We start from the raw sequence: 27,912 nt of genomic DNA, 5'->3' as shown, positions 1-27,912 counted from the left end.
ATCAAGCGACCCCATAAGGACTGAAACCAATGTAATGTATTGACACCAAATTAACTTCTTGAAAACAGCCTATAAGTAGCAGATATTATAAGTTCAACAAATAGAATTTCATTTGCATAATGTTGTAAAGATCATGACATCCACTTGAGATTTTCTCAAAAGTAAAGACTTGATACACATTAGTTTTCAAAGAGAGTTACAACTAATGTTTAACCATACATGTCCCACAAATTTATTATTAGTAGCTAGGAAGTACATTACACCCGTGTCCTGCCACTGTCCTGTATATGTAGAGTTTATCGACGAGGCAACTTTCTGGTCTTGTATCTCGATGACCCCTCTCATCTATCTATAACTTCAACATCAACCGGGGGAAACTTCTGAGCTTTGCAGCATTGGCCAACAGAGCCTCGTCGCCAAAGGGGCAGTCTCTGATCTCCAACTTATGGAGTCTTTCACAACCGGAGAACACGTAGTAGAGCTAGATCACTATCCCCTGCAAAATTTACGGAGAGCATCTCTAGCTTCTTAGCATGGGCCTTGATGTACTCATCCACGAGATCCATAAGGAGGCCAGAAAGCAAAAGTCGCCGCAATCCCTTGCAGTGTTGCACGATTGCTCCAAAACCAGCATCAGGCGGTCCGAGGGCTAGATAGTCAGGAGTTTGAGGCTTGATTATATATACACAAAGGTAGTCTGATCATGTTTTGACGGTTCCTTGCAATAGTAACGAAGGTGGCGCTTGTCATTTGGAAGCCAGCTCAGACAGCTACAAAGCGTTGCTCTGTCAAGGATACATTCGGTTCTTGCGCATACATTTGGCTCGGAAGGAAATACCCTAAGTTCTTACAAGAGTTAGCAATCTCATGAAGACCGGTATATGTCTTCAATATAATCCAGCACCTGCAGTCACATTCAGATGCACGGATTAAAACTTTTTCACCTGCAAGGACAAAAGTACTCAGAAAGAGTAACCTTGATAATTTCCCATTTCTTAAACTAAAAACTTACCACAGAGAACAAGCACAGGGGCAAAGTAAAGTGTCAACTCGAGTCTCCTTCTTATAATGAAACGAGAGTAGATCAAGCTTTGAGGAAAATTTGTTGCATTTCTTGTCTGTTTTTCACAGCTAACGGAGCAAGAGTAGCAGCCAGTGCAGCCAAGTTATCTACAAATACAGAGCTAGCTGCAACAACAAGTACAACAGCATTTTGAGAATGCACCTGGTTTGGTTGGACATTTGGTGGAGGAAATATAGGAGGACCTGTTGATGATGAGACAGGAACAGGACTAAAAATTGCTTCGGGCCGAGGTGAACGAGTGCCTTGTTGAGGGGCTGGCATAGTGACAACGATGATTCAGGTTGCCTCTCCATCAAAATTGAATCAAAAGAACCTTTCCGCGTGGATTTCGGACAAGGTAAACATAAAGCCAACAATCTATAAGGATTGAAAGAAGCCAAGCACTGCGCAATCACGTCCAGGATCTCCTTCAAGACTCTTAGGTGAAATAAAATGGAGCAAATGTAGTAAGAGTCTAAAAAACCAAAGCTAGCGGAGGAGCCCTGCCAAAAAAAATTGGTATATATGTAATACAATATATGCAAGCATTCAGTTGATCATGGCATGCACCTAAAGAATAGTTGACAAAATCGCCGAATGAAACAGCAAAGATGACGATTTTACCAAAAATCATCGCACACAAGTGGGGATTTATCCGGATGAATCCTTTAATTGCTATGGGATAATAAATCTAGTCAAGAGAAAAAAAAACAGAATTATGGCGCCGGTTGTAGGTAAATTACAGCTTTTTACTAGAGAAATTCACATACCTGATGACAAATTGATGCAGATATTTTGGTATGAAGAAATCAAAGATCATCCTGAAATTGATTGTTTGAGTGTTCCCCAGCGACGGGGAAAGTAACCGGAGCTGCTATCTCTCTGGGAAGAGTTGAACATGGAGCTTCAATCAGTTGCATAAGTTATTTTTGTTGAAGTTTGGCAAAATGCCAAAGTCCCACATTGGTTGGGAGTTAAGTTTGGGGGGATTTTTCCCCTATAAAAGAAGGCCTAATGTTTAGGATTGAAACACACCTCTCATTTGCCTTCTCATCTGTTTAAGGCATTTGTATCTTCTCTCTTTAGTATTATTTCACTTGTATTTTGGAGTGAAATAAAATATTGGTTGTGTCCGAGGAGTAGGCAAAATTAGCCGAACCTCGTAAATTCTGGTGTTCCCTTTATTGTTGCTTTATTGTCTTATTTATTATTTGGTGGCTGTCATAATTTTGGTATAGTAGTTGTGACTTATTCACACTATATACATTTGGCTTCCGCAACAATTGGTATCAGAGCCAAGGTACTGTCTAAGTATGCTCTGTGGTTGCAGCATAGTCTGATCTTCCACATCAGAAAAGATTTATCTTGGTAACTGAGTCAAGGTTCTGTCTGAGTATGCTCTGTGGTTGCAGCTTAGTCTGATCTTCCACACCAGAAAGGAAATAATCTTGATTTGTGTCGTCAGCTATTAAATAATATTTGTGTCAAAGATGGGAGACAATAAACAAGAAGAATCTACATCAAGTGTCAACAATACGTCATCATTGGCATCTTCGCTTATGACAAGAATTGTGTCAAATGCGAAATTTGCGGTCGAAATATTTGACGGGTCCGGACATTTTGGGATGTGGCAAGGCGAGGTTCTAGATGTCCTTTTTCAACAAGGGCTAGATCTGGCCATTGAAGAAAAGAAACCAGATGTTATTGGAGAAGAAGATTGGAGAATTATCAACCGTGTTGCTTGCGGTACCATTCGATCCTACCTTGCTAGAGAGCAGAAATATCCATACACAAAGGAAACTTCTGCAAGTAAATTATGGAAAGCACTGGAGGATAAATTTTTGAAGAAAAACAGTCAAAATAAATTGTACATGAAGAAGAGACTGTTTCACTTCACCTATGTTCCTGGTACCACGATGAATGAACATATCACCAGTTTCAATAAGTTGGTCACAGATTTGCAAAATATGGATACAACTTATGATGATGGTGACTTGGCCTTAATGTTGTTGGCGTCACTTCCTGATGAGTACGAGCACCTTGAAACTACTCTACTCCATGGAAATGACGAAATTTCTCTCAGAGAAGTTTGTTCAGCTTTGTACAGCTATGAACAAAGAAAGCGAGAAAAACAGAAGGGCGGAGAAGGAGAAGCACTGTTTGTGAGGGGTCGTCCTCAAAATCAAACGAGGACAAAGAAGGGAAGATCCAAGTCAAGATCCAGACCCAGCAAAGATGAATGTGCCTTTTGTCGAGAAAAAGGGCACTGGAAGAAAGACTGTCCGAAGTTGAAGAATAAGGCCAAACATAACAATGGAAAGGCTATTATGGATTCAAATGTAGCTGATTGTGATGATTCAGACTTCTCATTAGTTACAACAGAGTCATCAACATCATCAGACATATGGTTGATGGACTCGGCTTGTAGCTATCATATGTGTCCCAACAGGGACTGGTTCGTGGAATTTCAAGAAGGAGAATATGGAGTCATCCACACAGCGGATAACAGCCCTCTTACCTCATATGGCATTGGTTCAATACGATTAAGGAACCATGATGGAATGATCAGAACATTGATAGATGTTCGATATGTACCGGATTTGAAGAAGAATCTCATCTCTGTGGGAGCCCTAGAATCAAAAGGGTTCAAAATCATTGCAGAAAATGGAGTGATGAGAGTATGCTCCGGTGCACTAGTGGTAATGAAGGCTAATCGGAAGAATAATAATATGTACCGCTATCGTGGCAGTACAATTATTGGGACAGCGACAGTAACATCCAGTGACGACAAAGAGGCAGAAGCAACCAAGCTATGGCACATGCGCTTGGGACATGCTGGAGGAAAATCCTTGAAAACTCTATCAGATCAAGGATTGTTAAAAGGAGTAAAGGCTTGCAACTTGGAGTTTTGTGAGCATTGTGTTAAAGGGAAACAGACAAGGGTTAAATTTGGTACAGCGATCCATAATACTAAAGGCATTTTGGATTATGTACACTCTGATGTTTGGGGTCCTTCCAAAACACCTTCATTGGGTGGGAAGCACTATTTTGTAACCTTTGTTGATGATTTTTCCCGAAGAGTATGGGTGTATACAATGAAGAGCAAAGATGAAGTGTTGGGAATTTTTCTCAAATGGAAGACGATGGTGGAGAATCAGACAGGCAGGAGAATCAAGTGTATTCGCACAGACAATGGAGGTGAATACAAAAATGATCATTTCAATAAGGTCTGTGAAAATGATGGCATCGTCCGACACTTCACTGTTAGACATACACCACAACAGAATGGAGTGGCAGAACGTATGAACCGGACCTTGCTGGAGAAGGTATGGTGTATGTTGTCCAATGCTGGCTTGGGCAAAGAATTTTGGGCTGAGGCAATTACATATGCATGCCACCTCATTAATCGTCTACCATCTGCTGCTATTGATGGCAAAACACCATTTGAAAAATGGTACGGAAAACCTGCTGTAGATTATAACTCTTTGCACGTGTTTGGCTCAACTGCATATTATCATGTGACGGAGTCAAAATTGGATCCAAGGGCAAAGAAGGCTATTTTTATGGGAATTACTTCTGGAGTCAAAGGATATCGCTTATGGTGTCCTATGACAAAGAAAGTAATATTCAGCAGAGATGTTACCTTTGATGAATTTGCTATGGTAAATAAGGTAACAGAAGATACCAAACAAAATGAAGGTGCTTCTAAGCAGGTGGAGTTTGAGGGAAAATTTATTTTTCCTACACAAGAAGCAGAGGAGGAAACAAATGAAGATTACCCTCTAGAAGGAGAGCCAGTAGAGGAGATTCCAACTCAGGAATCTCAACAACAACTTGAATCAATAGCAACCAGCAGGCCAAAAAGAACAATAACGAAACCTGTTCGTCTCATAGAGACGGTTGCTTGTGCAACCTCAATTGTAGCTGATGATGTTCCTACTACTTATAAAGACGCTGTTCAAAGTTCAGAAGAAGATAAGTGGAGGATTGCCATGAATGATGAGATACAGTCCCTTCATCAGAATCATACATGGAGATTGGCCAATCTCCCGAAGGGAAAGAAAGCAATTGGGTGCAAATGGGTATTTGCAAAGAAGGAAGGATTTCCTAACCAAGTAGATGTTCGCTACAAAGCAAGATTGGTGGCCAAAGGATATGCTCAAAAGGAGGGAATTGATTACAATGAAGTGTTTTCTCCAGTTGTAAAACATTCCTCCATTAGAATTATGTTGGCTTTGGTAGCACAATTGGATTTGGAACTAGTTCAGATGGATGTAAAAACTGCGTTTTTACATGGAAACTTGGAGGAGGAAATCTACATGACTCAGCCAGAAGGATTCAAAGTTGCTGGAAAAGAAAATATGGTGTGCAAACTTGAAAAATCATTGTACGGATTGAAACAATCTTCTAGACAATGGTACAAGCGATTTGACGAGTTTATGTTGCGGCAAGGGTACAAGAGAAGCAAATACGATCATTGTGTGTATTTGCACAAGCTTAAAGATGGTTCCTTTGTATATCTTCTCCTATATGTTGATGATATGTTGATAGCTTCCAAGAATTCGGAAGAAATTGATAAGTTGAAGATTCAACTGAAGAAGGAGTTCGAGATGAAGGATTTGGGTGAGGCAAAGAAAATTCTTGGCATGGAGATAATTAGAGATAGACGTTCAAAGAAACTCTGTTTATCTCAAAAGGAATATTTGAAGAGAGTACTTCAACGTTTTGGCATAGATGACAAGACTAAGCCAGTTAGTACTCCACTTGCTTCCCATTTTAAGCTAAGTACTACTATGTCGCCAATGGATGAAGCTGAACGAGAGTATATGTCAAAGGTACCATACGCAAATGCTGTTGGTAGCTTGATGTATGCAATGGTTTGCACAAGGCCTGACATTTCACAAGCTGTTGGAGTTATTAGCAGATATATGCACAATCCAGGGAAGGAGCATTGGCAAGCTGTGAAGTGGATTCTACGGTATATTCATAATACTGTAGATGTCGGGTTAGTTTTTGAGCAGGAAGACAATCAGTTTGTAGTTGGATATTGTGACTCAGATTTTGCGGGTGATATGGACAAACGAAGATCAACTACTGGTTATGTGTTTACTTTTGCAAAGGCACCAGTTAGTTGGAAGTCTACTTTGCAGTCAACAGTTGCTTTGTCTACAACAGAGGCAGAGTACATGGCTATTACAGATGCTGTGAAAGAGGCAATTTGGCTTCAAGGATTGCTAAAGGAGCTTGGTGTTGAACAAAAAGGTATCACAATTTTTTGTGATAGTCAAAGTGCTATTCAATTAGCGAAGAACCAAGTTTATCATGCAAGGACGAAGCACATTGATGTTCGGTATCATTTCGTACGAGAAATCATAGAAGAAGGTGGAGTCACGGTGAAGAAAATTCATACTACAGAGAATCCTGCTGATATGCTGACAAAGGTGGTGACTGCGGTCAAGTTTCAACATTGTTTGGATTTGATCAACATTGTTGAACACTGAAGATTGAAGATGAAGACACAACCAAAATTTGTTATTGAGAGAGAATTGAAAATGTGGAATTTTGCCAAGGTGGAGATTTGTTGAAGTTTGGCAAAATGCCAAAGTCCCACATTGGTTGGGAGTTAAGTTTGGGGGGATTTTTCCCCTATAAAAGAAGGCCTAATGTTTAGGATTGAAACACACCTCTCATTTGCCTTCTCATCTGTTTAAGGCATTTGTATCTTCTCTCTTTAGTATTATTTCACTTGTATTTTGGAGTGAAATAAAATATTGGTTGTGTCCGAGGAGTAGGCAAAATTAGCCGAACCTCGTAAATTCTGGTGTTCCCTTTATTGTTGCTTTATTGTCTTATTTATTATTTGGTGGCTGTCATAATTTTGGTATAGTAGTTGTGACTTATTCACACTATATACATTTGGCTTCCGCAACAATTTTGTCTACTAAGGCATCACCTTCAATCAAGCCACGATTAGAAAATACTAGCGATTAAAATTGGAAAGAATTAACTATAGGATGATTTAACCTTTCAGGAAAGTTGATATTCTTAATGCTACCAAGAATAATACCTCCATTATTCTGGACAAATTCATTGTAGCTTGTGGCATCAAATTGTGAGAATAAACACTGGCACCTTTGGATTAATTTTATCAGCTTCCCCCTTATATTATCACAACTAAACTTCTTTTTCTTAGTGGGAATTCTTGTTTGAGCGCAACACGCATCTTTACCAGTAACTGGCCTGGAGGATTTTTAATAACACTTACTGTTGCACATGAGGCCAAGTATTGTACAGCAGCACCTATTGAAACATCTTGATCAAAGATACAGCAGCCTCAAACTCCAAATGAGTCGATGGGCTGATTCTTGGTGCGCATGAATTCCACCAGCCTGCATCACAATTAAAACTCTATGCGTCGATGAGCTGATTCTGATGGTATTTCTTGAAAGATATATAAAAACTTGAAAAATCTGAGATATAAAATAACTTTCATATAGTACAGAGGTTGCACACCTTTTGTTTCACTTCCTAAAGCACATGAGGCCAAATATTGTACAGCAGCACCTATTGAAACATCTTGATCAAAGATACAGCAGCCTCAGCTCCAAATGTGTCGATGGGCTGATTCTTGGTGTGCGTGAATTCCACCAGCCTGCATAACAATTAAAACTCTATGCGTCGATGAGCTGATTGTGATGGTATTTCTTGAAAGATACATAAAAACTTGAAAAAGCTGAGATATAAGATAACTTTCATATAGTACAGAGGTTGCACACCTTTTGTTTCACTTCCTAAAGCACTGTAAATACACCTTGTAATCAATATCTGAGTGAATATTCATCTTTAGACTCATTCCGAACAAGGACCTGAATCCTGTCTTCTCCCATCAGATCTTCAACATATTGCTTAATCTCTTGAGCGGAATCTTCAAGTTGACGGCTTTGCCAGATATTGATAATTTTTAATGAAGAAATATCCCCAAAACTAGGCGGAATCTCATCAAGCTCAGGACAATCCCACAGTTCTAATTTCTCAAGCATGGGAAAGGGTTCCTCTCTAACCTCCCACTTAGCAAGATTCACTTCCCACAACCTCAAATATTTGAGATTTTGGAAGGTGTCTTCCTCCCCCATGTTCCATTCTCCCCTCTCGATGATTGCGTCTTCAAGGTACAACTCTTCAAGGTTGGACAGTCTTCCTATTGTTGATAGTGAATCGGATGTCAGAGGAAACTGATGCAACCACAATATTTTCAAACTCGAAGAGAATTGAAAATTCCACAGTCGATTTTCAAACTTGAAGGGTGCGCTATCACTTGAATTTGAACTTTGAAAAGCTACTTTGAGAGATTCTAGTTCATTTAAGAAGTCCAATTTCGGGAACCAATATCGACCTGTTGAACAATCCCATGATTCCTTGAGATAAAATCCAAGCTCTTGAAGATTGGGAAACCTTTTGAAAATATCCTCTGTGTCTTTTGAATAGGAAACTACGAGTCCTTGTATTAATCTCAACTTGTCTAACTTTGAGTCCTCTGCTATCAATTCTGGCTCATCTGTATCCAAATCAAAGAACGAACAGTCATCTATCTCCAGTACTCGCAACTTAACAAGATTCCAAATTGTTGGGAATAATACCAAGGGTGGTCCATGTTTATTCACCCATAGAGTTTCCAGATTTAAGAGATTTGAAAAAGATGAAGGCAGAGATTTAACTTCTGTACGAATGCTTAAGTACCTCAAATGAACCAATGTGCATATTTCATTCAACAAAGAATCATTCACCAGAATAACAGAGTCATCCAGTTGCAACACTCTAAGAAGCCTCAAGTGTCTTAGGTGACATATATCATTAAGACTATTGTGATGATATATGTATCCAGTTATCCTCAAAGAATAGAGGTGTTTACCAGAATGCCTATTGTTATGCAAAAGGTGCCGTTTATCATATGCAATGTCCATTTGACGTGGCATCAGATCTCGCCAAACAACTTTTCCTCTCTTGCTTTTATCAAACAAAAGTCATGCACAAGATCATGAATTTGGCAAGTCCGATCGTCACCTATTTCATTGAACGAAATTACCAAGCTACTGGAAATTAAATTATCCAGATAAATCGAAACCACTTCTTCCACACTCTTCATATCTCTCTGCTCCAAAAATCCTTCAGCAAGCCATAAAATTTCCAAATGACGAACTGGAATTGCTTCGTCCTTCGGAAAACTTGCAAGGTGAATCAAGCACAACTTTAAGGGATCAGGTAAATGGTCATAACTTAATGCTATAACATTCATCACGTCCTGTTCTCTACGGAAAATGAAGGAATTCAAATTATTTCGAACTTCAAGCCACACACTCCTTTTCTTCTCCTTCCCTGCAATGACTCCAGCAATCAAATCAACCACCAAAGGAAGCCGTTTACAGTTTTGGACTATCTCTTCCCCAACATCCAGTAGTTCATCAGGGCAACTTTCTTTTCCAAAGACCTTTTTCTCTAATAACTCCCAACTTTCTTCAAGTTTTAGCAATCGAAGGTCAAGAGGATCACTATGGCGTTGTGCATCCATTGCCACTTTCTTTTCTGGAGTCGTCAAAATAATTCGACTTCCATTCTCAACTTCAGGAAAGGGTCTTGTCAACTCTTCCCATGCTGCAGTTCCCCACAAATCATCTAAGACTATAAGGTACCTCTTTCCAAACAGATATTTCCGTAGCTCATCAACAACATCAATCTTCTTACCAAATTTCGAAGTTGAACCAACAACTTGATTAAAAAGTTTTTTCAGCAACTCCATCTCGTCATACTTTTGATCGACTGTACACCATGCGCGGATGTCAAAATGACAAAAAACTGACTTATCATTATACACTTTGTGCGCCAAAGTAGTTTTACCGGAACCCGGCATACCAGTGATCGAAATGACATCAAGTGTTTTTGGTCCACTGGTGAGCTTCCTAATTATCAAGTATGTCTCCTCTTCAAAACCTACGATTATTTTACTAGATATTGATGACTTACGCGCAACTGGCTTGTTGGCAGAGTTCACAACAATGACGCCCATGTTCTTGGGAATCTTCTTATGTAAATTTGAGACCTCTTTTTTTAAAAGACTGATCTTTTCTATGGCAAAGGGAAGTGAGAAAATAAGATGTAAGAGACCATTATCTCTTACAATAATTGAATCAATGATATCTTTTGTCTCGTATGCCACATCTGAAACACGTGCCCAGAGATCTTTATACAATTCTTGCTCAACATTCCCAAACAAAGATCTTATGAATTCTAGATCTTCTTTCACTAACCTGATTTCTTCCTTTATCAAAGCAACTAAATAAGCATTGGAATTGAGCAAATCATTTAGGTGTCTAAGTAGAAGATGCATGAATAGGGGTGCATCACTCATGGGAAAGTAGAGTTGAGATGAGTCCGGGGCTTTCAGGTAAACATCTTTGAGTTCTCTCTTCAGGAGTTCAATATTTTCAAGCAAGCCTAGAGTTGCACTGTTTGTTTCATTGGTACTCTCTCCTTTCTTTGATTTCTCTTCTAAGTCGCGAGCAATAGTTGATACGTCCTTGGTAAGTGCTCCAACATGTGCTAGGAATTCAAACAACTTGCCATTATGAATAAAGTCCTTAGGCACATCAGTGAGAATGATTAATAGGAACTCTATCATAATATGAATGTTTCGTGCCCCTGGAGTGCTAGCGGTAATAACATTTATCATGTGCTCTTGTAGATGAATCAAATATTTTCTAAGAATGTCCGGAGAGGTTTCTAGGAGCTGCTTAATAAAGTGTCCAACTTCTGCTGATGTTGAAGCTTTCAAATTTGTAAAACATATGTGCATAACCTCCAACTGAGTTGGAATAATCTCCAAGAATGAATGTTCTAACTTGAAGAGTAGAGAGTGTCCACAAATTTGATTAGGCAATAGGAAGCGTCCTACTCTCTCAGCCGTTAGTTGAAACTGAGGTAAGACATATTCAACAATCTCATGCCCAACGCAACCATTCACTATCAACTCGTGAAAATATCTTATATTGCAACATACATTCTGAAGAATCTCATATTCTGTCGTGAATGGAGAAAGTTGTTCAGCATGATACTTGGAAAGATGATGGAGATTCAGAACGAGGAAGTCCAGTTCCAATATCAGCTTTTTAGTTAGATCCACGTCAACAACTTTTTGAATTTCTTCATTCTTTAAGCTCTCTATGAAATCCAGAACATTGAGAGTGTCCTTGCGAATGGTAGAAAATGATACCTGCCAAAAGACCAAACATTATATCAAATTCTCACAAAGAAAGACAGTTAATTCTTTATATATTATATTCTTAGAGTTTGAGCAACTGGTTATGTATCCAAAATAAGCATGTCAAGAAAATGGTTTACTATGCATATGTTCTACTGCATTAAAAGAATATGTTCAGCTGGTGTTTTTCCCCCTTCAATTTATTACATTATGCACTAAAAAGGGGGATGGACGATTTAGTGAAGATTTATTCTAACCGTTCCGAGGAAGAGATGAATAGAAGTAATTGTCAAACATATAAACACAACTTCTTGAAAATCATAACTAACCAGGATTGACAAACTTTATAATATTTAGTTGTTTTTTTTTGTTCTTACAACAAGAAGTTTATAATTCTATCAATAAGTTCTTATTCTTTGTCATAAAATAGTGAATGCATGTCTCTGATAGCAAAACTTGCTCGTACTTGGTATTTGTACCAAAAAAAATACTAGCTTAAAATTATTAAGCGATTTAATAATGTAAGAATATATATTAAGTGAAAGAAATTTATGTGCATCTATTGGTTTAGTATATAAAGTCACAATTAATCGAAAAGAAATAAAATAAAACAAATAAGAAACAAAATTTGTCTGATTCATGATATTAAGAAAAAAAAAGTAGTAAGACGTCATGTATTTCGATTTCTTCAACCATAGGTTCATTTGCCTCAATTATTTTTTCTTCAGGTTCAATTTCTGACGTATGAGGTGAAGAAACGGAAGTAGAGGTGATTAAGCGAAGGAGGGAATAATCACAACATACATCACGGATTTCAATGTCTTCAACCATAGGTTCCTTTTCTGAAGCGGAAGGAGTAAGTTTTTGCAAATAAACACCAATAGCATCAAGAAACGCTCCACAACGCCCGTGAAATCCCACAATAGCTACACCTTCTTTCATCACAAGTGAAAATGGGGTTCCACCAGCCTCACACCCAAATGGTCCATAATTTTTTACATTAGTTATAAAACATAGAGATTTTATAACCGAAAGGCCACAATAATGTCCAAATGTCCCCTTGATGCCTGTTAAATATTCCAATGGAATTGCCTCAATAACAACCTGGGATTATTGTAAATCACATAAATAAGTAGCAGGGTCGGAAATTTTGACATGAATTCAGAAAAGTGCAAGAATGTCATATTAGGATTTGAAATCCCTGAATCCTCTCAATGCAAAGGAACCGACAAACTTTAATATGAAGCAACAAGTGCATTCATATCTTTGACTTGAAAGATGCTTATATGACCATAGATTTTACGTTGTGTATACTAAAAATGCAAAAAGTTGCTACACTATCATATTAAGTTGCCCAATAACGTGATTTTTCATATCAAGAGCCTGGTAAGGTAACTTGAAGGTGGTAAGAAAAATGAATAACCTGCTATAACTGGTTTAAATATCTTAAATTATTTCCTTTTATATAATTTAAGCTCATTTCTATGACATGAGACACTTTTGACTTGAGAAGAACGTTCCAATCATGAGAAATAAATATTCCGTTTACAATTTTTTTGACTTACCTTGCTTATTTGGCCTCCATTCCCACCAAACTTTGGTGAGCCTATGGTAATACCTTTTTTCGTAACAGTTCTGAATATGATGGAATCTATAATATCTCCATGAGCAATCAATATTTCTTTAATGGGATTTTTCAGCTTGTAATGCCATTTTGATCCACCGGTGCCTCCCCATGGCTCCAACAATATTGAGTCCATCTTCACATGCATAACAAATCAATGGCTCCATTATCAAATTTTTATCCCTATATTGGTAGTGTTATTTTGCAGTGGAAATATCAAAGAAATGAATATGGATATCATGTAAAAGAAGAGAAGGCAAGGTACCATTGTTGGTGTCTTTATGATTTGTATTTTGTAGTACATATATAGCTAAACTTGAAAAAAGTTACTTCTCATAGAGTGTTACATTTTTTACAAAGTATTAATACAAAATAATGAACAACTGACATGAGAAACGAAACATATAAGAATTATGCCATGCCTTATTCACCCCTTTAACTGGCTTTGATTCTTTTTAAGTGTTATTATTTATTATTTAGAATGGGGTTGTGATCACTTGCTATTTAGGCTTAATTTTGGTATATAACATATTTCAATCATTGCATTTTTGTACAAAAACTGTTATAGGAGCAAAGTTTGAGTAAGGGCCTTTTGATAATTTAAGTTTGAAGTTAGAGGCTTCCCAGTTTTAGTATAGTATGCTGATATTATACACTAAAAAGGGATTAATAACTTAATGAAGGATTTCTTTAACCATTTTTCCGAGGAATAGATGAATAGAGTGACCTCTAACACTATGCTTTATGATGTTTACGTTGTTTTTTCTTTTATTCTTTCAGTTATAGGTTGTTATTAAAACACAAAAATTTAGGAATTGATGGACCCTATTATTTGTTGATTAATATTATTATTTCTATTTAATCGATTTAGGCTTAGCTACTTGATTATCTTCACTTGTTTGTTCTTTCCATAGCAAGACTGGTGGACGTGGTAGAGGAACAATAGATAGTAAATGAGAATATTCGTACCAGCTTTGTGTCTTCACACTAGCAAGTGGCATATTCTTTACGAAGGCATTGGAAAAATTTCAGTATGTTTCTCTCTTATGCAAGTTGGGCATTTGTAATCCACATGCGCCAATTGAGGGAGGGTATTAGGCGTGTATATGTTGTACATATTTTATGGGGAAAATGTATAAGTATCCCCTGACCTATACCCGGATTCCCAACTACATAATTTTTCTTTGCGGGAATCCTATTACCCCCCTAAAATTATTTTAAATGGAATTATTTGCACCATAAAATTAGACAACCAAACTCTTGGCAAGTGGTAAGCTACACGCACCCCCACATGTTTTAGTACTTTTTTTATTCTTTCTTCTTTTTCTTATCTTTTTTCTTATTATTCTCATTTTTTGGTTATTTCATTCTCTTTCTTTTTGTTTTGGTCACCGGCGGCATAAAATGGTGGTCGTCGTAATTTCACAAACACCATTTTCTCCGGCAATTTTTTTTTCGGCGACAGATTTTTATCCCGATCTAAGTGTGTTTTGTTAAATATATAAATTTTTCTTGAAAATATAATTTATGAGTGGGAGGAAGAGCAAAAGAAATAAAAACGAATATAAGCTGAGAAAACTTTTTCTAGTTAAAATTTAAATACATCATTTTTTTCCGGCGTGGGAAGGTTTTTCGATGATGAATTTTCTCCCCCAAATCTGAGTGTATTTTGCTTCTCTTATGAATAGATCTTTTTGAGAGTTTAATTTGTGTGTGAAAAGAAAAAATATAAAAAAAAGGTTAGACAAAGTCGTCGATGAATGAATATTTGCCGGAATTAGAGAAGAAACGAAAAAAAAAAGTAAAAGAATAAAGACAAAGGAAAAGGAAAAGGAAAAATAATTAAGAAAAAATGGTAAAAAAAAATAAAAAATAATTTAAAAATCAATTTTTCTTGCTTCTCACTCTCCCAAACTCACTCTCCTTTGGAAGAGTGAAATACGCACACTCTGTTACGTCAGCGTTAAGAGTGCAAATAATTCAATTTAAAAAAAGTTTAGGGGGGGTAATAGGATTCCCGCAAAAAAAAGGTGTGTAATTAGGAATCCGAGTATAGGTCAGGGGTACTTATGCATTTTTTTCCTATTTTATGAAGGTGAAGTATTGTCCACTGTGTAACTACAGGTGAAGCACCGGTGGTCCATATACCTAGTTGCTCTCCATAAATGTTTAGGACTAAATATTTTTCTATTTGTTAGGATTTACTATTTGTAAATATGTTATTTTGTTACTCAATAGAAGAAGGGAAGGCTTTTCTTTTCCGCTCTGACCGAAACATGTTCCATATTTTCGCAACAACTATTAAAAAACATTGAAGTTTTAAGGGTGTGTTGGTATGATAGAAAATATCCGGAAAATGTTTTTCTATTTTTCATTGTTTGATTGCACAAAATAGTTTGAAAAATATTTTCCTAAATATCATATTTTCCTGAAATTGGAGGAAAATGACTTTCCTAGAAAAAGTTAGGAAAACATTTTTTAAAAACTCCACTTACCCTCACATCTAACTCTAACCCCCGCCATTGGGAATATCCTTTGGATTTCATATCTCAATTTTGAAGGATTTTGGTGAAGATTCGAGTTGGTTTTGGTTGGAATTTTAGGTTGAAACTCGAAGAAGAAGAAGAATACATAAATAAATTGTATATATTTTGTATTCATGAAAGATGTACAAATGACATACAATATACACAACTAACATAATTGTATATAAGTTATATATAAATTGTATGTGTTACAAATCATATTCACGTACGTTGATTTATGCCATAAGTTAGTCGACGTAAATCCGAGAAGAGATTATCTTTGAGATGATAAGAAGTTAGTACTATTGGTCTTAAATGATACAAGGGTGTATAAGGGTGGTTAACAAGTATTAAAAGTTAAACGAATCAAGGATGTGTATCGATTATCGAAAGTTGAATAAGTTTACTATAAAGAATAAGTATTCACTTCCAAGGATTGACGACTTGTTTGACCAACTCTAGGGTGCCAAGTATTTAACAAAGATTGACTTACGTTCAGGGTATCATCAGGTGAGGATTAAGGAGAAGGATATTCCAAAGACGGTCTTCCGGACAAGATATGGGCACTTTGAGTACTTGGTGATGTCGTTCGGGCTAATAAATGCCCCAACAGCTTTTATGGATCTCATGACTACTGTATTCAGGCCCTATCTTGATGTGTTCGTGATCGTATTCATTGATGACATAATGGTGTATTCTCGTTCGGAGGCGGAACATGTGGGTCACTTGCGGATAGTATTACAAACGCTTCAGGATTGTAAGTTATATGCTAAGCTCTCCAAATGTGAATTCTGGCTAAACTAAGTAGCATTCCTTGGCCATGTGATATCTGAGGAGGGTATTAGTGTCGACACTTATAAGATCGATGTAGTAAAGAATTGGCCGAGACCTACAACACCATCAGAAGTCCATAGCTTCCTGGGGCTAGCAGGATATTATAGGCGATTTGTAGAATGGTTTTCCTCTATATCAGCACCATTGAATAAGTTTATACAAAAAGCTAGTAAGTTCCAGTGGTCTGACGCTTGTGAACGAAGTTTTCAGAAGCTATAGCCAGTGTTCACTCTCCCAGAAGGAACAGAAGGTTATGTGGTATATTATGATGCCTCAGGTATAGGTTTTGGGTGCGTATTAATGCAACGTGGGAAGGTGATTTCTTATGCATCAAGACAATTGAAGAAGCATGAAAAGAATTACCCGACCCATGATTTGGAATTGGACTGCAGTAATATATGCTTTGAAGATATGGCGGCACTACTTATACGACATCCATGTTGACATCTACACATATCACAAGAGTTTGCAATACATCTTCAAGCAGAAGGAGTTGAATTTGAAGCAGCGTAGGTGGCTTGAATTACTGAAAGATTACGATGTCAAGATATTGTACCATCCCTGTAAAGCCAATGTTGTGGCAGACGCTCTCAGTCGTAAGTCAATGGGAATCTTAGTACACATTGAGGCAGGTAGACAAGGGTTGACTAAAGAGCTTCATCAGCTAGCTAATATGAGAATCAGATTGTTAGACTATGGTGACGGAGGTGTTGCTGTACAGAATACAACAGAATCATCATTGGTAGCCGAGTTAAATGCACGACAATACGAAGATCCTACCTTAGTAAGATTGAGAGAGAGCATTCAGCAGTGTAAAATTATGGCTTTCGAGATTGGAGGAGATGAGGCACTGAGATAATAGGGCCGATTATGTGTGCCTAATATGGGGGGGTTGCGAGAGAAGATTATGATTGAGATTCATCAATCCCCATATTTCATCCATCCCGGCTCGACAAAAATGTATCATGACATTAAGGAGCACTATTAATGGGATAACATGAAGAAGTCTATTGCAGAATTTGTAGACCAGTGTCCTAATTATCAACAAGTAAAGATCGAGCATCAGAAACCCAGTGGATTGCTTCAGAATATAGAGATTCCGGCCTGGAATTGGGAGGTGATTAATATGGACTTCATTATTGGATTACCTCGCTCTTATCATAAGTCTGACTCCATCTGGGTGGTAGTTGATTGACTTACAAAATGTGCCCATTTTCTGCCAATTATGACAACTTATATAGCTGAAGATTATGCGAAGTTGTATATCAAGGAAATTGTTAGGCTTCATGGTATGTCGTTATCTATTATATCAGACCGAAGAGCGCAATTTACGGCTAAATTTTGGAGGTCTTTTTAGAAGGGTTTAGTGACACAAGTGAATCTCAGTACTGCATTTCATCCACAGTGTGACGGACAGGTTGAATGTACCATTCAGACACTTGAATATATGCTACGAACACGTGTTCTGGATTTCAAGGGGAGTTGGGATGACTATCTTCCACTCATAGAATTTGCCTACAATAATAGCTACCATTCCAGTATTAAAATGGCCCCATACGAGGCACTATACGGGAGGAGATATAGATCACCAGTTGGATGGTTCGAAGTCGGTGAAACAGAATTATATGGGCCAGATTTGATTCACCAAGCTATTGAGAAGGTGAAAGTGATACAGGAGCGATTGAGGACGGCACAAAGCAAGAAAAAGTCTTATTCTGATGTCCGACTTCGTGATCTGGAGTTTGAGGTTGGTGATTGGGTTTTCTTGAGAATCTTGCTGATGAAGGGTGTTAAGCGTTTTGGGAAGAAGGGTAAGCTGAGTCACCGATATATTGATCCGTACAAAATTCTTTGACGAATTGGACAGGTTTCTTATGAGTTAGAATTGTCATCCGAATTGGAATTTGTTCACCCAGTATTTCATGTATCTATGTTGAGGAAATGTATTGGAGACCCTTGTCGGGTCGTCCCTATCAAAGATGTACAAGTTACAGAGGATCTATTATAGGAAGAAGTGCCAGTGGCTATATCAGATCGACAAGTCTGCAAGCTGAGAACAAAGGATGTAGCTTCCGTCAAAGTATTGTGGAGGAACAAGAACATGGAAGAAATGACATGGGAAGCAGAAGAGGAGATGAAGTCTAAATACCCTTACTTGTTCTAGATTAAAGATAACGAGGATGTCGGGGGGACGCAGGACGCATTAGAAGGTGAAATGGCTCTATAAGGTAAGTAGTAGCTTGAGAATAGTCTTCCTTAATACAAAATAGTGATACACAGATAACGTACATATCCATAATGCTTGGTATAGCCTTGTGAGACTATACGTTGGGTTTAACTGCTTGCAAGTTTGGCTAGTGACCATTTTATAGTGGAAACTCGGCCAGAAATTTCCATTAGAATCCACGATGAGTTAGACTCCCCATAAACCCTTACATTCGAGGACGAATTTTCCTAGTGGGGGAGAGTGTTACAAATCATATTCTCATACGTTGGTTCATGCCATAAGTTAGTCGACGTAATTCGAGCAGAGAATATCTTTGAGAAGATAAGAAATCAATCATATTGGTCTTAAATGATACAAGAGTGTATAAGGGTGGTTAACAAATATTAGAAGTTAAACGAATCAAGGATGTTGTAACTCGTATTTTTGGGTAAACCTAGGGGTGCTAATATTCTCAATAGGTTTTTTTTAAGGTATTTGAATTATATTATATCCATATCATAAGTCTTGAAGTCAAACAAGTTAAGAAACAAAAGCCAATAAAAGTTGTCGCAACTTATGTTCATAATTTTACTTAAACTTTAGGTCAAATGTTACTATGCATTTGTTTAGATTTACCTGGAATTACGGGGTGATCTACCCACCAATTTGAATAACTATGAGTCTAGTTTCCAACGCATTAAACCGTTCATCAATACGATCGCGGAGTATAGAGATATTCGCATTTTTGCGAGCATACGCAGATTTGTAGGTGACAAGTAGGTGTATCACCTACTTGCCAAAAGGAGAGGACACAATTAAAAGCTCCAAAGTCGATAAAGAGGGGACATTTAAGGGCTTATAAACTCACTTAATTCACTCATCTTTCAGACCATGGAAATCAGATATAACCCCTGCAACTCCTCCGCAAAAATTTCACATAAACCCTAGAATGTTACGATGTGATTCTAGTGCCGAAAAGGTTGGACAACTTGCTAGTCTCTCTTTCTCCTTCTTGTAGTCGTGTTGAGGAACTGATTTTTTTACGAAGAAGGACCAGGTTTCATGGGTTATACTCAGTACAAGGTAAGTGAAAATGTTGGTTTATGTTTAGTCAACAATGGCATGCTAAAAATGTTGGTTTATGTTTAGTCAACAATGGCATGCCAATTGGAAGAGTTGGTGTGGATGCTAGGAGGAAGCTTCCTCCTTTGATGTCACCCATGACATCAAGAGGAGGTAGTTTGATGTCACCAATGACATCAAGAGGAGGTCTTTACCTCTATAAATAGATGCACTCCTTCAATTGTAGAAATCATCCCAAAATAATACAATACATTGTAGTGAGTAGAGAGTTAAGAGAGAAATTCTCTTAAGTGTAATTGGGAAATCTCCCCTTACTTTGTTAATATTAAAAAGGGCAATTGTTCTCTGGTGGACGTAGGATTATTTTGATCTGAACCACGTTAAATCTTGTGTACTTTCTTTTACGTTTCCGCTAACAATTGGTATCAGAGCGACAGGATTCTTTAACGATCCAAGGAGAAAGAACAAGCAAATATGAGTTCCATGAAGTTTGAAATTGATAGATTCAATGGACGCAACAACTTCAATATCTGGAAGATCCAGATGATGGCATTACTGCGGAGGGAAGGTTCAATCCATGCTATTGACGGAAAGTATCCTAAGGATATATCAACTCCCGACAAGGAGAAGATTGAAGGGGATGCATTGAGTGCAATCCAACTATCCCTTGCACCTAACGTGCTTTGTGAAGTGAGTACGAGTACCGAAGAGACGGCCAAACAGTTGTGGGAAAAGCTAGAAGGGCTATACCAAGACCGATCAGTGACAACAAGAATGTTGTTACAACGGCGTCTTCACACATTTAAGATGGGGTCAGGTACTTCGTTACAAGATCATTTAGATGCGTTTAATAAACTTGTCATGGACTTACAGATTGCAGGAATTAAAAGGGAGGAGGAGACGCTTGCATGTGCTTTGCTATTTTCATTGACTTCAGGATATCGTGATATTGAGAATTCAATGATGTATAGCAAGGAGCCTATCAAGCTTGAGCAAGTGCGGCAGGCACTTAACTCTAGTGATGTGCGGAGGCACATTGAAGGAGATAGAGATGACCAGGCAAGTGGCCTCTTTGTAAGAGGCCGGACTAGCCAACAGGGAAAGACCAAATCAAAGCATAGATCAAAGTCTCGTGTGAACAAGAAGAATACAGAGTGTTGGGGTTGTGGCAAGAAGGGGCACTTTGAACGAGATTGCCCAATGTCAAAGTCCAAGGAAAAGGCGAGTGCATCTACAGTTGAACAGGTACATAATTTTGATAATGATTATGTACTAACAACATCGTGTAATAATAATAGTAGTTATGAAAACAAATGGGTGTTAGACTCTGCTTGTACTCTGCATATGACGTTCCGAAAAGACTGGTTTAGCAGCTACGAGAAAAGTGGAGGAACCGTAGTAATGGGCAATAATGCAACTTGTGCAATAGTTGGCATTGGCTCAGTTCGGGTTCGCTGCCATGATGGAATCGTGAGGACTATTACACAAGTCCGTCATGTTCCTGATCTGAAGAAGAATTTGATCTCCTTGGGTACTCTGGATGAACAAGGCTACAGGTACATGAGCGAAGCAGGAACTATGAAGGTGACTAAAGGTTCTTTAGTCATGCTGAAAGGCAAGCTGGAGAACGGCCTTTACACATTGGCCGGAAGCACCATTGTTGGCTCTGCAAATGTATCTACAGTGCAGTTATCTAATGATAACAATGCAAGACTATGGCACATGAGACTAGGTCATATGAGCGCACGTGGACTGGAGATGTTGAGCAATCGTAAACTTTTGGAAGGTGAGAAGATCAGCACGCTTGACTTCTGTGAGCACTGCGTTCTAGGGAAGCAGAAGAAGGTCAGCTTCAGCACTGGCAAACACAAGACAAGAGGAGTGCTAGACTACATCCATTCAGATTTATGGGGTCCTTCTAAACTTCCATCGAAGGGCGGAAAGAGGTATCTTCTCATTTTTATTGATGATTTCTCACGAAAGGTTTGAATGTATTTTTTGAAGGCAAAAAGTGATGCTTTTGAAGCATTTAAAGAGTGGAAGATTTTGATTGAAAATCAAATGGAGCGGAAAATCAAGTATCTTCGCACAGACAATGGCTTGGAGTTTTGCAATGAAGAGTTTAATGAATTCTGCAAGGTTCATGGGATCTCAAGACATAGGACTGTCAGGCATACCCCACAGCAGAATGGAGTTGCCGAGAGAATGAACAGAACTCTTCTTGAAAAGGCTCGTTGTATGCTCCTACAAGCCAAAATGTCCAAAGTATTTTGGGCTGAAGCAGTTCACACTGCTGCTCATATTGTCAATCGATCTCCAGCATCGGCAATTGACTTTAAGACTCCGAATGAGGTATGGTCAGGTGAACCCTCTAACTATTCATACTTACGAGTATTTGGGTGTCCAGCTTATTATCACGTTAATGAAGGAAAGCTTGAACCAAGGGCTAAGAAGGCCATATTTGTAGGGTATGTGGATGGAGTAAAAGGGTACAAACTTTGGTGTTTGTCTTTACTCAAATTTATAGTTAGTAGAGATGTCACCTTCGATGAATCCTCTATACTTGATCCCCGTAAAGTTTCCGTGGAGTTTTCAGGAAACAAGAACAACGAGCAGGTGGAGCTTCCGGTGGAGCTTGCCAAGGAATAGGATCAAGAGACTCAGGTTAAAGATGAGTCAGAAGATGTAGGCGTTGAAGAACTTGCTGTCAATGAACCATACACAATTGCGAAGGGAGGGAGAAGAGGCAGACACGAGAACCGGAACGTCTTATAAATCAAGCAAACTTGATTGCATATGCGTTCGTAGCTGCACAAGAAGAGATTAAAGATCTGGAGCCCTCCTCGTATATTGAAGCAACTTCTTGTAAGGATGCCGCACAATGGCGGTTAGCCATGACTGAAGAGATGGATTCTCTTCACAAGAATCAGACATGGGTCTTAGTGAAAAGACAAAAGGGGAAGAGGACAGTTGGATGCAAGTGGGTCTACCGAAAGAAAGAGGGAATTCCTGAAGTGGAAGATGCTAGGTTCAAGCCGAGATTGGTTGCAAAAGGTTTCAGCCAAAAGGAGGGAATTGACTACAATGAGATTTTCTCTCCGGTCGTGAAGCATAGCTCAATTCGCGTGCTACTAGCATTGGTTGCACAATTTGACTTGGAGCTTCAACAGCTTGATGTCAAAACTGCTTTCTTACACGGTGATCTAGAAGAGACAATCTATATGGATCAACCTGAAGGTTTCCTAGCTGAGGGAAAAGAAGATCACGTATGCCAACTAAAGAAGTCTTTGTATGGTTTGAAGCAATCCCCTAGACAGTGGTACAAGAGGTTTGATGCATTCATGACTACACATGAATTCTCAAGAAGTGCATTTGATAGTTGTGTGTATCACAAGAAGATGTCTGGTAACTCAATGATTTATTTATTGTTGTATGTTGATGATATGCTTATTGCTGCTAACAACATTACAGAGATAAATGCTTTGAAGAAACTATTGAGTAAGGAATTTGACATGAAGGATTTAGGAGCTGCAAAGAAAATCCTTGGTATGGAGATTTCAAGAGAAGACGATGTTGTACATCTTTCTCAGAAGAGGTATATTGAAAGGGTTCTCGAGAGATTCAATATGCAAACGTGCAAGCCTGTAAGTACACCATTAGCTCCTCATTTTAAACTTTCAGAGTCACAAATGCCTCAGTCTGAGGATGAGGTGGAGCATATGTCAAAGATTCCTTATGCCAGTGCAGTTGGTAGTATTATGTATGCTATGGTATGCACACGTCCAGATATTGCTCAATCTGTAAGTGTGGTAAGTAGATACATGTCCAACCAAGGAAAGAGGCATTGGGAAGCTGTCAAGTGGATATTGAGATATCTCAAAGGAGCTTCTGGTGTTGGTCTTACCTTTCGAAAAAGTGGTACAGGTATTTCAATTCTCGGTTATGTGGATTCTGACTATGCAGGAGATCTTGACAGAAGAAGGTCCACAACTGGATACATCTTTACCCTCGTTGGCAGTGCCGTCAGTTGGAAGTCGACTTTGCAGTCGATTGTCGCTTTGTCTACGACAGAAACAGAATACATGGCAGCAGCGGAGGCGGTAAAGGAAGCTATCTGGTTGAAAAGTTTAGTAGCGGAATTGAGTTTGGTTCAGCTGGAATCAACTCTTAGATGTGATAGTCAGAGTGCTATTCATCTAATGAAAAATCAGAGATTTCATGAGCGCACTAAACACATTGATGTCAGATTTCATTTTATTCGAGATGTTATTGATGAGGGAACTATCAAGGTCGCGAAGGTTATCACAGACGATAATGCTGCAGACATGTTGACCAAGATAGTCCCGCTCGCTAAGTTTGCACACTGCAGGGACTTGGCGGGGGTGTGCATCAACTGATGCAACTCCGAAGAGAACAGTTGCTAGGTGGAGGTGGTATGTTCAACAATGGTTTGATTCTTCTTGTTTCTTACAACGGGGTTGCCCAGTAAGCTTAGAAGTTTTGGCCAGAGTTGTTCACACGCTCGAAACGCAAACCAAGGTGGAGATTGAAAATGTTGGTTTATGTTTAGTCAACAATGGCATGCTGAAAATGTTGGTTTATGTTTAGTCAACAATGGCATGCCAATTGGAAGAGTTGGTGGAAAGAGTTGGTGTGGATGCTAGGAGGAAGCTTCCTCCTTTGATGTCACCCATGACATCAAGAGGAGGTAGTTTGATGTCACCAATGACATCAAGAGGAGGTCTTTACCTCTATAAATAGATGCACTCCTTCACTTGTAGAAATCATCCCAAAATAATACAATACATTGTAGTGAGTAGAGAGTTAAGAGAGAAATTCTCTTAAGTGTAATTGGGAAATCTCCCCTTCCTTTGTTAATATTAAAAAGGGCAATTGTTCTCTGGTGGACGTAGGATTATTTTGATCCGAACCACGTTAAATCTTGTGTTCTTTCTTTTACGTTTCCGCTAACAGTAAGGTTATGCTTCTCCTTCCATTATATATGCGTTTGCGAGTTGTAACTCGATCGAAAAGAATTAGACCTAGCGAGTTTCGAAAGAGTGGAATGTTGCTTGTTCTTGCATCATGGTTGGCTGGTTGTGAACTTATTTATAAGTTGAATTCATGGCTGGTTTATTAGATAAGAGGATTAATTATGTACTTTTGGTTGTGTTTCTCAATTTGAAAGAAAAGACAAGTCGAAACGTGTTTAAGTAAACTGAAATATTAATTTTGAGTTGCTGAACTTGTGGGACTGTTTTGTGGGTTGTTTCCTATTGCTATTGGGTTGTCTCTTTTGCTATAATTTTTATGGAGTTGAGAGGAGAAAGGGTGGGGAGAAACACCACATAATGGTAAGGTTGTTTGCTGGTCGTTCGTCATAACATTTTCGGATTGTTTGACACTATTATGGTTGCCGTTTTGTGTATGAATTGATAGGGGTATGTTGGGCTGTTTGGTGATTATTTTGGCTTGTGTGAAGTCATATATATAGGGGAGGTGTTGTTCGTTTCATCGTAAAATAGGTCGTGGTCGATACATAATAGTTATGATGCTTAAACGATAACGATCGTGTCATTTCTCTTATTGTAGACTAAGGAGTCGTGACATTTGCATAGATTGAGGTTGTGCAGTATATATACAAGGTATGTGAGGCTATCCCTTTCCTTCTTTTGCATGACTTCGATTGTGCATAATGCAATGAACGAGCTTCCAAAGGCACTCTACTCTTAGAAGCTAGCAGTACTTACATTGTTTCCATTCTTATGGAACAATTGATGTTGAGGTTGCTTCTCTTATTCTTATGTTATCAATGTTATTGGTACTTCCTGATTCTTATAAGATTCTTGATGAAGAGTTATTCCTAATAACGTGTATGGAGAATATCGACCTTACGTCACTCCGAAAGGTTCAGAATATGATTCCAATGAGTCCTGCATATATATATATATATATATATATATATATATATATATATATATATATATATATATATATATATATATATATTTTTTTTTTTTAATCTACCGAGCCGTGCTATTGTCGGCCGGGCACGACACATATTGTGCAACCACTGATCAGTTGGGTTTTACCAAGCTCCACGTGGTCGGGTACATTTTACCGAGCCTATTACTGTCGGGTACGATATGATGATGCTCACAAAGGCGTATGTTTTAAAAGTACGATATGATGATGATGATTCTCAAAGAGGTGAATGTTTTAAAGGTTTATGTATTTATACGTATGTATCATGCATTTCATATCAGTAGCCCTCAGAGGTACTAAGATGTTACAGGTTGTATATTCTCTATCCTTGCTTACATTACTGATCGTACTTATGTTTTCCTGCCTTACATACTTAGTACTTTATTTGTACTGACGTCCTTTATATTTGTGGACGTTGCATGTCATGCTGCAAGTCCGGATATAAAGGTAAACTCAGCTCCCCCACCACAGTAGTCTTCTCAGTTCAGCGGTTTTTGGCGAGATCCGTTCTCCGAACTTGCCGTGGACTTGGTATGCATCTTTGTTATAGATATTATGGGTATGTCGGGGCCCTGTTCCGGCAATGTTGCAGCACTTATGCTCCTTTAGAGGCTCATAGACAGGTGTCGACTCATGTATAGTTTGGTATGCCTTGTCGGCTGATTTTTGTTGTCTTTCATGGGAGCGTGGTAGCTCGTATCTTATATGTAGTTTCTTGGCAGCCTTGTCATCCCATGTTATGTATGTTCATTCCATTATCTTTCATTGTTTGTTGTTCATAATTCATATCTACCATTTATAATGATCTCGTCGGCCCTTACAAATAATAAGGAAGGTTAGATAAAATGTATGTTAGTGCTCGGCAAGTATGACCCGGGTGCTAGTTATGATCCTCCGGTTTGGGTCGTGACAGTATGTAAATTGTAGTTTTCTACCATATATATGTACAACAAAAGGTTAAATTCAAATTGTATATAATTGTAGCTATTGACTGAAATTACTGTTGAGAGTCCCATTATCATTAATTCAAAGGTTTCACCTTACGAGAATTCTTAAAAATTATTATTTGATGGTGCATGGTATGCTTATTTATTACTACTACCGATGAGCTAGTAAGAACTAACAAGTATGTTTATAATTTGAAAGAAAACACAGTCAAGAACACAAAGTTATTCCTCCCGAGATTGTTACACTTGTTGTCAACAGTATAACTATAAAGTTTCAAAGTCTAAAATCGTACCTGATCAGTTGTAGAATATAGTTGCAGTACTCTGTAGTTGAATAGAGTTTCTCTTTTCTGGAAAAAATTTATTTTAGTGTCTCAGTGGAGAAAAAACACGTTGGTTTCTTCTTTTAAGATAGAGTTGAGTTTCTTCCTTTTTATATATATATTAAAATTATACATACATATTGTATTTTAAGGATTAAATATTGGACAATCATCCAAGTCAACATTAGTTGTAATAAACATATTGTATGACATGACATACCGATAATTTGATTGCTTTCCCTTTCTCGCTTTCTCCTTCACTTTGTCCTCCTCTTTCCATTATTGTAACTTTTCCTTTCAATTTCTCAAGATCTGATGTATAAAATACACATAAAACCTAATCAGGAGAAAGAATACAATGAAACTGAAGAAAAGAAGCATAAAAAAGCCATAGCAGAAAACATGATTGGCTAAGATCATGGTTGACTAACCTTTTTTATTGATATTGAAGATGAAAAATCTGTGAGAATGCTTTCGATCTCCTCTCTGTTGTTGTGTATGTATAATGTATGAATTCGTGTGGAGGTGAAGAGAAGGAGAAGATATAAGGGAACTAGGGCACCAGATCATTTATGTTGGGTAGAAAAATGACAAAAATATGGTTGGGCATTAAATTTGAAATAGTCTCTTGAATATACTTCCGAGTTGTTTCTCTAAGTTTGCTAAAAGTAAGCATTTTGTTATATACTGTATTTGATAAATTGTGATGGTTTTTTTTTAAAGGGAACTCATATTTAGAGTTGAGAAGGGAGCCTTGGAGCAACGACGAAGTTATTTTCGTGTGACCAAGTTCGAGTCATGGCTGCCCTTCCTTGGACCTTGCGCGTAACTGCGAAATGCCTTGCGCATCATGCTATCCTTTTTCCTATTTGGAGGTGTAATTTTAAAATTGAATGATTTCATGATATAAAAATGTATTATTGAAAACATGCTAAAAAGAAAAAGTATACTAGTGGTGAGAAGGGGAGCCTTGGAGAAACGGAAAGTTGTCTTCGTGTGACCTACATGTTCGAATTGTGGCTGTTGTTCCCTGGCTGTACGTAAACACAGAGTGCCTTGTGCACCGGACT

The 27,912-nt window shown here is 38.1% G+C and overlaps 1 protein-coding gene across 5 annotated transcripts; it reads right to left on the bottom strand.

The window, feature by feature from the left end:
* Positions 1 to 90: 90 nt before the first annotated feature.
* Positions 91 to 27,427, bottom strand: LOC107773372 (putative late blight resistance protein homolog R1B-16). 5 transcript variants are annotated; one of them, XM_075249144.1, is made up of 12 exons: positions 27,274 to 27,427; positions 27,063 to 27,154; positions 26,813 to 26,869; positions 12,881 to 13,075; positions 12,120 to 12,419; positions 7,840 to 11,327; positions 7,620 to 7,715; positions 7,131 to 7,452; positions 1,834 to 1,945; positions 1,688 to 1,754; positions 1,013 to 1,566; positions 91 to 904 (listed from the first exon to the last, which is right to left on the bottom strand). In XM_075249144.1, exons 1-6 carry the CDS (start codon positions 27,410 to 27,412, stop codon positions 9,036 to 9,038), a joined length of 3,075 nt encoding a protein of 1,024 aa, XP_075105245.1. In that variant the 5' UTR covers positions 27,413 to 27,427; the 3' UTR covers positions 91 to 904; positions 1,013 to 1,566; positions 1,688 to 1,754; positions 1,834 to 1,945; positions 7,131 to 7,452; positions 7,620 to 7,715; positions 7,840 to 9,035. The 5 variants fall into 5 exon arrangements, with proteins under 5 accessions (XP_075105245.1, XP_075105247.1, XP_075105246.1 ...); XM_075249146.1 differs by lacking the exon at positions 12,120 to 12,419 and having other exon boundaries at positions 7,329 to 7,452; XM_075249145.1 differs by lacking the exon at positions 12,120 to 12,419 and having other exon boundaries at positions 7,329 to 7,452; positions 7,620 to 11,327.
* Between the last annotated feature and the right edge of the window lie 485 nt (positions 27,428 to 27,912).

This window comes from Nicotiana tabacum, chromosome 3, assembly GCF_000715075.1.
Source record: "Nicotiana tabacum cultivar K326 chromosome 3, ASM71507v2, whole genome shotgun sequence".
NCBI classification, from domain to species: Eukaryota; Viridiplantae; Streptophyta; class Magnoliopsida; order Solanales; family Solanaceae; genus Nicotiana; species Nicotiana tabacum.
Note: the sequence above shows the minus strand (reverse complement) of the source record. Positions and strands in the feature narration are given on the sequence as shown.